At 45.9% G+C, this 14,459-nt stretch overlaps 1 protein-coding gene across 3 annotated transcripts in view; it reads right to left on the minus strand.

The window, feature by feature from the left end:
* The window catches only part of LOC137640106 (reactive oxygen species modulator 1), a 46,464-nt gene that overhangs the window by 13,036 nt on the left and 18,969 nt on the right, over nt 1-14,459 (minus strand). For all 3 annotated transcript variants that reach the window (XM_068372568.1, XM_068372570.1, XM_068372569.1), the window contains exon 2: nt 959-1,117. In XM_068372568.1, coding sequence (XP_068228669.1) covers nt 959-1,098 — 140 coding nt within the window. In that variant the 5' untranslated portion in view covers nt 1,099-1,117. The remainder of the gene's footprint in view (nt 1-958; nt 1,118-14,459) is intronic.

The raw sequence follows: 14,459 nt of genomic DNA on the forward strand, positions 1-14,459 counted from the left end.
TGAGCAACCTTAGACAACAAACGCTCCCCCAAGGGTTGCTGTGATAAGAACAACACTGGGGATCAGTGTCACAGGAGAAGCGATAGGCACTATCATCGTCACTAGTATCACACATGAGCAGGAGCTACTGGCACAGTAATAATGGGAACCACAAGCCCTGTGGTTGTAGGCAAAGGGTAATCTCACTGGACCAATCGACATGGGCAACCGACACAGTGGTGATTGGCACATGCGACATGCATGGGTTTAAATGGCACAGGAGCCTTCTCACGCCATTCAGTAGTTTCAGGAGTCGGCAGTGTTACTTGCGCGCACTCATCACCTGTCATTAACTACCCGTCAAATATTTCAAAGGCTATTCCAGCACCACTGAAGATATTCCATAGTTGTATACTCACAGGAAAAAGTGCATAAAGAAATGTTGATCATATTTCCTAAGACAAGGTATGTGTAACTTTGTGAAGAGTAAAATTTTCCATAATCTTCCCTTTCAATATATAAAAAATAGACTACTGCTATGAAAAAAAAATTAACTAATAACCAATTTTTTTAAAAACCACTCAAGTTTACTTAGCTGGATTTAGCAACAATTTCTAGTACCAGAAATTTTTCTTTGTCAGTAAATATATTTCATGTTACTGTGCCTTAAGTCATTTTAGAGATTTAGTTCCCTATAGCTATTTATGCATAAGCAATATTTATCAACTGATTCCATTTTACTAGTAAACTTTGTGCTGTCTTTTCCTTGCTCCACAAGAATGTACAGCATACTAAGCATTATGATTGGTAAACATCATTCCATAAACTGGAGGGATGCTAATTACTGGATAAGAAAGATTTGATTGCAATTTACTCACCTTTAGACAGTACTGTATAATAATGTACAGTAGTATTGATCTACTGTTCAATGCAGAATTACAATATATAACAGGGTTATAGAATATCAAAACTAACATACCTTAGGGCTGTAAATCCTCCAAGTAGTGCACCTGTTGCCATACCAACTGAAAATCCCATCATAAATCCTAGCTTAACCCGGTCCCAACACGATGGACCCTGGCCATGCTGGTAGTAATTTCCTGCTGGTACTGCTGGCATTATTAACTGTCAAGGTTTCCTGTAAAGAAAGAGGGTAAATACAATAAAATGTTATTTTCATTAGTAAAATAAATTTTTGAATATACTTACCCGATAATCATGTAGCTGTCAACTCCGTTGCCCGACAGAATTCTACGGACGGGATACGCCAGCGATCGCTATACAAGAGGGGGGTGTACTCACCAGCGCCACCTGTGGCCAGGTACTGCAGTACTTCTTGTTGACACCACCTCAATTTTTCCTCGGTCCACTGGTTCTCTATGGGGAGGAAGGGTGGGTCAATTAAATCATGATTATCGGGTAAGTATATTCAAAAATTTATTTTACTAATGAAAATAACATTTTTCAATATTAATCTTACCCGATAATCATGTAGCTGATTCACACCCAGGGAGGTGGGTGAAAACCAGTGTACATGTATATCAAGAAGCTAAGTATCCCGTATTTCATATTATCAGTTATTCAAAATAACAATGAAATTATAAGTACCTGGTAAGGAAGTCGACTTGAACCATTACTCTGCCTTTAATAAGTTCGTCTTCCTTACTGAGCGCAGCGTTCCTCTTAGGAGGCTGAACAACTCTAAGGTGCTGAAGTATAAAGGGCTGCAACCCATACTAAAGGACCTCTACACAACCTCTAACCTAGGCGCTTCTCAAGAACGAATTGACCACCCGCCAAATCAACTAGGATGCGGAAGGCTTCTTAGCCTACCGTAACAACCCAAAAACAACAATAAAAGCATTCAAGAGAAAGGTTAAAAAAGGTTATGGGATTAAGGGAATGTAGTGGCTGAGCCCTCACCTACTACTGCACTCGCTGCTACGAATGGTCCCAGGGTGTAGCAGTTCTCGTAAAGAGACTGGACATCTTTGAGATAAAATGATGCAAACACTGACTTGCTCCTCCAATAGGTTGCATCCATAATACTCTGCAGAGAACGGTTCTGTTTGAAGGCCATCGAAGTAGCTACAGCTCTCACTTCGTGGGTCCTTACCTTCAGCAAAGCAAGGTCTTCATCCTTCATGTGAGAATGAGCTTCTCTAATCAGAAGCCTTATGTAATACGAAACTGCGTTTTTGGACATAGGCATCGAAGGTTTCTTGATGGCACACCATAAGGCTTCTGATTGTCCTCGTATAGGTTTTGACCTTTTAAGATAATACTTTAGAGCTCTGACAGGGCAAAGAACTCTCTCTAGCTCGTTACCCACCATGTTGGAGAGGCTAGGAATTTCGAACGATCTAGGCCAAGGACGTGAAGGAAGTTCATTTTTTGCCAAAAACCCGAGCTGTAAGGAACATGTTGCTGTTTCGGATGTGAATCCTATGTTCCTGCTGAAGGCGTGAACCTCACTAACTCTTTTGGCTGTTGCAAGGCAGACGAGGAAAAGAGTTTTGAGAGTAAGGTCTTTGAAAGAGGCTGACTGGAGAGGTTCAAATCTAGAAGACATCAGGAACCTTAAGACTACGTCTAGATTCCAGCCTGGAGTGGACAAGCGACGTTCTTTAGAGGTCTCGAAAGACTTAAGGATGTCTTGTAGATCCTTGTTGGAAGAAAGATCCAAGCCTCTGTGGCGGAAAACTGATGCCAACATACTTCTGTACCCTTTGATCGTAGGAGCCGAAAGAGATCTAACATTCCTAAGATGTAACAGGAAGTCAGCAACTTGGGTTACAGAGGTATTGGTAGAGGAAACTGCATTGGCTCTGCACCAGCTTCGGAAGACTTCCCACTTGGATTGATAGACTCTACGAGTGGAAATCCTCCTTGCTCTGGCAATCGCTCTGGCTGCCTCCTTCGAAAAGCCTCTAGCTCTAGAGAGTCTTTCGATAGTCTGAAGGCAGTCAGACGAAGAGCGTGGAGGCTTGGGTGTACCTTCTTTACGTGAGGTTGACGTAGAAGGTCCACTCTTAGAGGGAGAGTCCTGGGAACGTCGACCAGCCATTGCAGTACCTCTGTGAACCATTCTCTTGCAGGCCAAAGGGGAGCAACCAACGTCAGCCGTGTCCCTTCGTGGGAGACGAACTTCTGAATAACTCTGTTGATGATCTTGAACGGCGGGAATGCATAAAGATCGAGATGGGACCAATCCAGCAGAAAAGCATCCACGTGAACTGCTGCCGGGTCTGGAATTGGGGAACAGTACAATGGGAGCCTCTTGGTCATGGAGGTGGCGAACAGATCTATCGTTGGCTGACCCCACAAGGTCCAAAGTCTGTTGCACACGTCCTTGTGAAGGGTCCATTCTGTGGGGATGACTTGACCCTTCCTGCTGAGGCGATCTGCCGAGACATTCATATTGCCCTGAATGAATCTCGTTACCAGCTTGAGGTTTAGACTTCTTGACCAAATGAGGAGGTCCCTTGCGATCTCGTAAAGCTTCCTCGAATGAGTCCCTCCCTGCTTGGAGATGTATGCCAAGGCTGTGGTGTTGTCGGAGTTCACCTCCACCACCTTGTTTAGCAGGAGGGACTTGAAGTTCATTAAGGCCAGATGTACTGCCAACAACTCCTTGCAATTGATGTGAAGCGTTTCCTGTTCCTTGTTCCATGTCCCCGACCATTCCTGTCCGTCCAAGGTCGCGCCCCAGCCCGAGTCTGATGCGTCCGAATAGAGATGAAGATTGGGGGTCTGAACAGCTAACGAGAGACCCTCCTTGAGAAGGATGTTGCTCTTCCACCACATGAGAGTAGTCTTCATCTCTTTGGTAACAGGAATAGAGACCGCTTCGAGCGTCATATTCTTGTCCCAGTGAGCTGCTAGATGGAATTGAAGGGGGCGGAGGTGGAGTCTCCCTAACTCGGTGAACAGGGCTAGCGATGACAGGGTCCCTGTTAGACTCATCCACTGTCTCACCGAGCATCTGTTCCTCTTCAGCATGCTCAGAATGCACTCTAGGGCTTGGTTGATTCTTGGGGCCGACGGAAAAGCCCGAAAAGCTTGACTCCGAATCTCCATTCCCAGGTAAACGATGGTTTGGGAAGGAATAAGCTGGGACTTTTCTAAGTTGACCAAAAGACCTAGTTCCTTGGTCAAGTCCAAAGTCCAATTGAGACTCTCCAGACAGCGACGACTTGTGGGGGCTCTTAACAGCCAGTCGTCTAAATAAAGGGAGGCTCTGATGTCCGCCAAGTGGAGGAATTTCGCAAGATTCCTCATCAGTCGCGTAAACACCATAGGTGCCGTGCTTAGGCCAAAACACAGGGCTTGGAATTGGTACACAACCTTTCCAAAAACGAATCTCAGAAAAGGTTGGGAGTCTGGATGAATGGGGACGTGAAAGTAAGCGTCTTTCAGATCCAACGAGACCATCCAGTCCTCCTGCCTGACCGCTGCTAGGACCGACTTCGTCGTCTCCATAGTGAACGTCTGCTTGGTGACATAAGCATTGAGCGCACTGACGTCCAGCACCGGTCTCCAACCTCCTGTCTTCTTGGCCACCAGAAAGAGACGGTTGTAGAAGCCCGGGGATTGATGATCCCGGACTATCACCACTGCCTCCTTCTGTAACAGGAGCGACACCTCTTGATGTAACGCTAGCCTCTTGTCCTTTTTCTTGTAGTTGGGAGAGAGGTTGATGGGAGAAGTGGTCAGAGGGGGATTGCGGCAGAATGGTATCTTGTAACCCTCCCTTAGCCACTTGACAGACTGGGCGTCTGCACCTCTTCTTTCCCAAGCTTGCCAGAAGATCTTGAGTCTGGCTCCTACAGCTGTCTGGAGAGGAGGAGAGTCAGTGTTTGCCTTTCGAAGACTTGATACCTTTCTTGGACCTGCCCCTGTGACCGTCTGGGCGGGTACCTCCTCGGTTGGGGGCTCTGCCACGAAAGGGCGGAATAAATCTAGTAGCAGGAGTATCAGCCACTGGGGTGCGGTAAGTTCTAGGAACTGAAGGAGCAACCTTAGCCTTCCGTGCTGAAGAGGCCACAAGATCATGCGTGTCCTTCTGAATGAGAGCCGCAGACAATTCCTTGATAAGATCCTCAGGAAACAGGAACTTAGAAAGAGGAGCAAAAAGTAACTGTGACCTTTGGCAAGAGGTGATACCAGTGGAAAGGAAGGAGCAAAGCTGTTCCCTTTTCTTGAGGACTCCCGATACAAACATAGAGGCCAGTTCGCCGGAACCATCGCGAATTGCTTTGTCCATACAGGACATGATCAGCATGGCCGAGTCTTTGTCAGATGGGGCAGTCTTCTTGCTCAAGGCCCCCAGGCACCAGTCGAGAAAATTAAAAATCTCAAAGGCGCGAAAGACTCCCTTCAAGAAGTGGTCCAGGTCAGAAAAGGTCCAGCAGACCTTAGAGCGTCTCATAGCCGACCTTCGTGGAGAGTAAACCAAACTTGAGAAGTCAGCCTGGGCAGAGGCAGGGACCCCCAAGCCTGGTTCCTCTCCTGTGGCATACCAGACGCCCGCCTTAGACGTCAGCTTAGGAGGTGGAAACATAAAAGACGTCTTTCCCAGTTGCTGCTTGGACTGCAACCAATCCCCTAACATTCTCAAAGCTCTCTTAGAAGATCTAGCGAAGACGAGCTTAGTGTAGGCAGACTTAACAGGTTGCATGCCTAGAGAGAACTCGGATGGAGGAGAGCGAGGGGTAGCAGAAACAAAGTGATCCGGGTAAAGTTCTCTGAACAGAGCCAGAACCTTGCGAAAGTCGATGGAGGGTGGCAATGACTTGGGTTCCTCCACGTCAGATGAAGGATCATCCAGGTGAGCAGCTTCATCCTCAGAAACCTCATCACCTGAGGGTTGAGAAGCGAGAGGTAAAGTTAAAGCGGTCTGCTGAATGGCTGAATCCTGAAGAGCGGGTGCATGCGCACTTGCGGATTCATCCTCAAGTCTCTGTTGAAGAGGATGAGGGCTAGTAATGACAAAGTCCTGAGGCTGGGATGAAGGAGGTTCTGCGGAGGTCTGAGGAGCAAGCATGGTGAGAGGCGACTGTAGTAAAGCATGAGGCTCATGCTGCATAGACTGCGGTTCAAGTTGAATGGGAAGAGGCTCAAGCTGAGGAGAAAGTGGCAGATGCATGCGTTGAGGTGGCTGACTCATAGCATGAGGTTCCTGCCTCAAGAGTTGCGCTTGCCTCAAGGGTTGAGGTGGCTGCGCAGAGAGAGGCTCTTGACTCACGAGTTGAGGTTCTTGAGGTGCTTGCCTCGAGAGTTGAGGTTCTCGCCTCGAGGAAAGTGGAGGTGGTTGCTGCGAGAGTTGAGGTGGCTGCCTCAAGGATGGTAGAGGTTGTCGTACCTCAAGAGGTTGCTGCCTCGAGGGTGGTTGTAATGCAAGATACTCCTGCCTCAAGGGTAGAGGAGGTTGTAAGGCATAAGGCTCCTGCCCCCATTGTTGAGGAGGTTGCTGCGTGGTAAGAGGCTCCTGCCTCAAGGAAAGTGGAGGTTGCTGCACAGCGCTGGTATCTGGCAACTCCCAACGCGGCAGCTCACGCATGGAGGTAGCTTGAGGAACCTCAACCTCATACGTCTGGCAGATTGTACTGCGCAGAGGAGGAGGAGCGTTCGCAGGAGGAGGTGTATTAACCTTCTCTGCCTGAAACTCCCGCATCAACACCGCAAGCTGCGACTGCATAGTCTGCAGCATAGCCATCTTAGGATCAACAGAAGTTGAGGTCTGTTGAGGCATAGCTTTAACAGAAGTTGAGGTCTGTTGAGGCAGCGCCTTACCTCTCTTAGGAGGCGTGCAGTCACCTGATGACTGCGGCGAGTCCGAGCTAGCCCAATGGCTACACCCTGGCTGTTGGACTCGCGCGGTCTGGACTTTACGCTTAAGAGGTCTTGAGGCCTGAGTCCAGCGTTTTCTCCCCGAAAAGTCTTCTGCAGACGAGGATCTAAAGGGCTCAATCGTCTGAGAGTGGAAGTGACGATCTCTATAAGATACGCCCGCAACCACTGAGGATACTACTGTGCGCCGATCAAGGCCTGCCGAACCCTTTTGCCCTTCGACATTGCTTCTCCCCTGGGCTTGGGAGCTTGCAAGAGGTCCCGGACTGGGAGGACGACTGGCACGCACAGAAGTATCCTCACGCGCAACACTGACACTGACACTAGCACTAGGCACAGCACTGGCACTACCACTTCCCACTGCACTTTTCACTTTAAGTTCCTTGACGTCTGCCAAAAGGAACTTGTGGTCACTCACTACCGACTCCACTTTATCACCTAAAGCCTGAATGGCACGTAAAACATCTGACATATCAGGCTGAGCACTAATAGTAGGTTCGGGGGTAGCCACTACAGGGGGAGGAAAAGGTTGAGGATCATGGGGGGAGGAATAAAGTAAAGAGCGAGCCGAACTCCTCCTAACTCTCTCTCTCTCTAACTTAGTGGTATATTTGAGGAATCGAATAAAATCAAGTTCCGAAAGTCCGGCACATTCCTCACATCGATCTTCCAACTGACAGGATTTTCCCCTACAGTCGGAACAAACGGTGTGAGAATCAACCGAGGCTTTCGGAAGCCGCCTAATACAAGTCCTACATCGTCTTTGGGGAGGAGCTTGAGAATGGTCGGACATCTTGAATCAGAGAACAGTCAAGGGGGATTCCAAATTAAAGCTAAAGATCGTTAAACCATAAATCAAAATTAATCCAAAAGCTAACTAAGCTAAGGGAAAAGCTTCCTGTATAGCGAAAGCTGAAATCTCAGAGCAATACTTCACCAAAACCGTGAACAAAGACTCCAAAATTATAAGCGTATCCATGTAGGTCTTGCCGGAAGCACGACAGAGGAAAAATTGAGGTGGTGTCAACAAGAAGTACTGCAGTACCTGGCCACAGGTGGCGCTGGTGAGTACACCCCCCTCTTGTATAGCGATCGCTGGCGTATCCCGTCCGTAGAATTCTGTCGGGCAACGGAGTTGACAGCTACATGATTATCGGGTAAGATTAATATTGAAAAAGTTAATGTACAAATATCTAAATATACAAGATTCAAAAGCATAATTATTTAGTCTAACCTGTTGACCATGACAAGATGAATATCCAAGAATAAACTCGCAATAATTTGTATGGCAAGAATTTTGCTTTATGTGAAAGGGGTTTAAAGTCATTAACTTAGCAAACATTAGTAAAAAACAAAATTGCATTGCTAATTGTGAAACTTAGTATTTAAAAAAAAAAAAAAAAAAAGTTACTTTATAAACCATAATAAAAGTCAAAGTATGTTTGTAATAAGTCATAAGTATTAGCACTAATAATTTCAAGCGCTGTCTTTAATCATCAAAGAAATTAACTTTTTTACCAATGATACACATCTCTCAAAAAAATGTACTTTATATAAGATGAAGTACAGTACAAGGGCATCAACTGTCTTGCAATTTAATTACTGGTTCAAAAACAATTTTCATCTCTTTGTTTCTTTGTGCACTACAGTACATTACAAGAGTGTAGTGAGTCCAATAAAATAGTCAGATCAACCTATTACAATACATAAATTACAGTTTTTCAAGTTAATCCTATTGTGATTTTTAATACTTTCTTTATCAGTGAGGAAAGCCTACAGCATGCAGGAAAATTGGTAAAGACAAACTGTAATTGAATAATATAACATCAAAACAATTATATGATACTACTGAATAGCAAACCATTGAATTTGAATTTATGCAATTCAAACAAGAAAACAAAAGGGAAATATTAGCTAGATAGGATGTCAGATGCAGGTGAGCTTCATAACCAAACAACCTTTCTTTACAGTACGATTTGTTAAGAAGTATCTCTCACACTCTTCCATGCAAAGGAGAGGAGGGATAGAATGTGTTCAAATCCTTTCTTACATTACCTATGAATATGTCAGAAAACATATCCCATGTAGCTATGAATATGTCAGAAAACATATCCCATGTAGCTATGAATATGTCAGAAAACATATCCCATGCAAGGATACTGTATAGGTTCTCCTCAGACAGAGTACCTTTTATTCTTGGTACTTTTTATTCCTTATATGGGATATGTTATCTGAATGTATTCATAGTTATTGTAATAAATGAGTTTGAATACATTCTATTCATGCTCCCTTTCATCTGAGAGATTGAGGGAAATACTTCTCAAAAGATCCTACTGTAAAGTAAGGTGGCTCGGTTATGAAGCTCACCTTCATCCACCGCACAATCCATCTCATGGTAGCCTGGACTGCTGCACCCCAATAGGGGGGAAAGAAAGAAGAGTAGAAGGCCTGTCATTCTACCTTTCCCTCTAGGCTTATGCCGAAACTGCTGTCTTAAATGAGATGCGTCTTGTCTTGTGAGTGTCAAGCTGGCTAAGCTACATAACCTGTTGAGGAGCCAACAAAGGTACCCATGTACCCACGGACTTGGGGGTATATCCCCTCGATTATTTAGAGGTAATGAATGTCTGTCATTTGCTGACTCCATTCTTAATACCTGAGTCACTAACAGGTTCTTCAAGGACCCGATATCCGTAACTTTGTGAGCCCTTGCTCGAGTTGGACCTCCAACCCCCTACTGGTTGAGGTATAGACACAACTATGGTCTCACAAAGTTGGAAAGAAATTTTTTTTATATATCTTTCTCTTTATCCTGCTGGTGCTAAGGAAAGTACAGTATTTGGAGCCAAGTATTAAAGAAAGGCTAATGTTCATTCCATCTTATACATAGGCCTGGTACCCATACAACTTTATTCTCGGGGAAGTTTTGTTGTATATAAAAAAAAAAAAAAATCCTAATCGTTCGAGTAAGGACATATCTAAAGGTTTTAGAACACACTGGCACACCGAACAGATTATACTGTAATCTATTCGCAATTGTGATAGGGCAGAAAATAGGGGTCATGTTGGTCACCGAACTACAAACTATCCGAAATAATATAGTGTACAGTACTCTACTGTGAAATATTTTACTTCAAGGTAGTATAATATTTGTAAATTGATTTTTACCATACATAATTGAATATATCCTTACTAGCACACTAGTTTGAACCCCATAACCTATACTCAGCAGTTAATGATAACTTGGTTGATCTCCCATTATCATTTGCTAAGCTGCAACCCTAGTTGGAAAACCAGGATGCTTATAAGCCCGAGGGCTCCAACAGGGAAAAATAGTCCAGTGAGGAAAGGAAACAAGGAAACCACAAGAGGAATACAGTAATTAACAATTAAAATAAAATATTTCAAGAACAGTAACAAATTAAAATAAATCTTTCATATATAAACTACAAAATCATTAAAAAACAAGAGGAAGAGAAATTACATAGAATAGTGTTCCTGAGTGTGCCCTCAAGCAAGAGAACTCTACACCAAGACAGTGAAAGACCATGGTACACAGGCTATGGCACTAACCAAGACCAGAGAACAATGGTTTGATTTTGGAGTGTCCTTTTCCTAGAAGAGCTGCTTACCATAACTAGTCTCTCTTCTACCCTTACCCAGAGGAAAGCAGCCACTGAACAATTATAGTGCAGTAGTTAACCCCTTGAGTGAAGAAGAATTATTTGGTAATCTCAGTATTGTCAGGTGTATGAGGACAGAGGAGAGTATGCAAAGAATATGCCAGACTATTCAGTGTATGTGTAGGCAAAAGGAAAATGAGCCATAACCAGAGAGAAGGATTCAATGTAGTATTGTCTGGCAAGTCAAAGGACCCAGTAACTCTCTAGCGGTAGTATCTCAATGGGTGCCTGGTGCTATAGCCAACCTACTACACCTATTACATAAGAAGCTCCTGAGAACATATAAAATTCTCAACAGGTGGTTCTGACCAAACTTTGCTTTTCTATTTTCTGTATTATTAATACTGGTAGCCATTAGTAAACTCAAAGCAAAACATTTTTTTTTTCATGTGATTTTTCTCTTGGTCAATATTCGACCTCCACATCTACTATAATACAAGCTCCACCCCTTTTAATACTAGGTCTGCCTCTAATTGCAACAAACATTAGAAAAAGTACTTCTTTGGGTATTACAGTACGTATAACAGTTTCAACCCATTTTGGATAGTTATTAATATTTTGCTTATCATATGTATTTTTTGATGATTCATACAAAAAAGTTACCTGTACTTGAATCTTTCGCAAATTAAGCATTACGAAAATATTTGATGATGAATATTGTTCCAGATTTTATCCCAAGGATGTAAATATGCTTTCATGTTAGTTTTTCTCCTGATGGTATTTGTTTTTTGTCAATGCATTGTGGGTAAGAATGCCTTATAGTTTTGTTTTTGGTTATGAATTATGGGTACAGTAAAAATGCTAAAACATGACAAATTCGGAGATAATTTGTATTTTTCCTAACCATACAAACCTTAGCTATTTACATTGGGTTTACTTTCAGCGTAGCTGAAATTGACGAGCCAATAGATTTTTAACGAGGGTTAACTACCCCCGCGCTAGTTAGCAAGGGGGTAGAGGAAGGGATAGCTTGCTACCCCTTCCCCCCCACACACCGGTGAGTTGTCTCACTTCACTTAGAGGTAGGACTTGTCTTGGGGGACATGGCTGGCAGGCAAATATGTGTAAATAGCTAAGGTTTGTATGGTTAGGAAAAATACAAATTATCTCCGAATTTGTCATCTGTTCCGTAACCGAAATACAAACCACCCTATTTACATTGGGTGACTTACCCCTTAGGAAGGGTGGAAAGTCCCCAGCCTTACTGGCTTTGGCTTTACCCGGGGACTCAGACTCCGAGTGAGTAGCACTCGAGAAAAGGAGTCCCTGCGCCTCACAAGTTCCTTGCTACGCAAGGAACGTGTGGCCTACGTAAGTTGTGTGTGTGGAGGAATAGAGAGTGACTCGTCCCAGGAAGTTGACCGGGAGTCCTTTAGATAGGAATCTAGGCTAGGACGTTCCCAATACCACCTCGTCAGGGTATGGGGGACGCAACAGTATTAATTTAATACTAGGAACACAAGGGAGCATGGTTTACCTGCAGAGGTTGAGGTCAGCTATGCGGAGACCAGGATGCTGCTTTCCTCAAGAGAGGGGAGGATGAAGAAAGAAGTAAGGGCCAGACATACTCTTTCATTCACGCAGACTAAAACCGGGTAACAACGCCCTCAACCTTCTGCTACTTGTCCATTAAGGAGCCTGAGGATAGACCAGCTGTTGTGCAGCCACCACAGGGCCAATCGAAAAGGTATCGAGGCTCCTGTGGGTCACGTCCTGCAGGTAGTGGGCTGTGAAGGTCGTTTGACGCTTCCAGACCCCAGCTTGAAGCACCTGCGTCACAGAGAAGTTTCTCTTGAAGGCCAGGGACGTAGCAATGCCCCTGACGTCGTGTGCCCTAGGGCGACGTGACGGAGAAGGGTCAGGATTCAAGGCATGGTGGATGACCCTTCGAATCCAAGCCGAGATGGTGTTCTTGGTGACCCTCCTCTTCGTCCTGCCCGTGCTAACAAACAACGCTTGCATGCGAGGACGAACTGCAGCTGTCCTCTTCAAGTAATGCCTCAGACTCCTCACTGGGCATAATAGCAGATGGTCTGGGTCACTTGTTACAGAACGGAGACTCGTGACCCTGAAGGAGTCGAACCGTGGGTCCGGCACTCCAGGGTTCTGAGTCTTGGCAACAAACTCAGGGACGAACCTGAACGTTACCTCCCCCCATCCCCTTGAATGGGCGATGTCGTATGAGAGACCATGAAGTTCACTAACTCGTTTGGCAGAGGGCAGAGGCCAACGCGAGTAGGAAAGCCGTCTTCCAATTCAGGTGGCGATCAGAGGCCTGGCGTAATGGTTCGAAGGGAGGTCTCTTAAGAGCCCTGAGAACCCGAACCACGTACTATGGAGGAGGTCTCACTTCCGACTGAGGGCAGGTAAGCTCATAGCTACGTCTGAGTAGAGAGAGTTCTAGCAAGGAAGAAATGTCCACTCCTTTCAGCCTAAAGGCCAGGCTTAAGGCTGAGCGATAGCCTTTCAACGCCGAAACCGAAAGGCGCATTTCCTCCCGCAAATAAACGAGAAACTCCGCTATTGCTGGAATAGCGGCATCGAGTGGAGAGATACCCCTCCCACGACACCAACCACAGAAGACTCTCCACTTCACCCGGTAGACTCCCGCAGAGGACTTTCGCAGGTGACGAGACATTCTCTCCACAACCTGTTGCGAAAAGCCTCTCTCCGTGAGGAGATGCTGGATAGTCTCCAGGCGTGAAGCCTAAGCAAGGCTATGGCTTTGTGGAAGATATTGCCATGTGGTTGTCTGAGTAGCTCGTGTCGTGGGGGAAGTTCTCTCGGAAGCTCCGTCAGGAGCTGCAAAAGGTCCGGGAACCATTCCGCGTGATGCCATAGCGGAGCTATAAGGGTCATAGACAAGTTGACCGATAGTCTGGTCCTGTTGAGCACCCTTCTCATCAGACAGAACGGTGGGAAGGCATACACGTCGATGTTGTCCCACCGTTGTTCGAAAGCATCTTGCCAGAGAGCCTTGGGGTCCTGGACTGGGGAGCAGTACAGGGGCAGCTTGAAATTCGAGGCTGTCCCGAACAGATCCACCATCAGGGAACCCCACAAAGTCGGGACTTTGTTGGCTATCTGAGGACCCAAAGACCACTCGGTACTCACTATCTGCGAAGCCCTGCTCAGACTGTCGGCGAGCACATTCCTCTTGCCAGGAATGAAGCGAGCTGATAGTGTTATCGAGTGAACTTCGGTCCACCTCAGAATCTCTACTGCAAGATGGGATAGCTGTTGTGAAAAGTACCTCCCTGCTTGTTGATATAAGCCACTACCGTGGTGTTGTCGCTCATCACCACCACCACAGAGGGGCCCGCCAGGGTCCGTTGGAACTGTTGAAGAGCCAGGAATACGGCCTTCATCTCTAGCAGGTTGATGTGCAGGTACTTCTCTGATTCTGACCAAAGGCCTGAGGTCCCCTGGTTCAGAACGTGGGCCCCCCACCCTTCTTTTGACGCGTCAGAAAACAGCGTCAATTCCGGGGGAAGGACGAGAAGATCCACTCCCTTTCGCAGATTCTCGTCAATCAGCCACCACCGCAGGTCCGCCTGTTCCGAGGGTCCTATCTGGACCAGAGAGTCCGGGGAATCGGAACCTTGACTCCACCGGGACTTGAGCCGCCATTGCAGGGATCTCATCCTGAGACGGCCGTTCGGGACCAGACGGGCCAGGGAGGCTAGGTGACCTAAAAGACGCAACCACGATTGGGCTGGAAGCTCTTCCCGCCTGAAGAAGGGTTCTGCCACCTGTCGTCTGATGGAAAGGCTTTTTGGAGATTGGTGTCTAATAACATGCCTAGATAAACCAGTCGCTGGGACAGCTGCAGAGAGGACTTCTCGAGATTTACCACGATGCCCAGATCTTGGCAAAGTCCCAGAAGCCTGTCTCGGTGTCGAAGAAGGGTCGACTCCAAGTCTGCCAGGATCAGCTAGTCGTCCA

Source organism: Palaemon carinicauda, chromosome 4 (genome assembly GCF_036898095.1).
Source record: "Palaemon carinicauda isolate YSFRI2023 chromosome 4, ASM3689809v2, whole genome shotgun sequence".
NCBI lineage: Eukaryota > Metazoa > Arthropoda > Malacostraca > Decapoda > Palaemonidae > Palaemon > Palaemon carinicauda.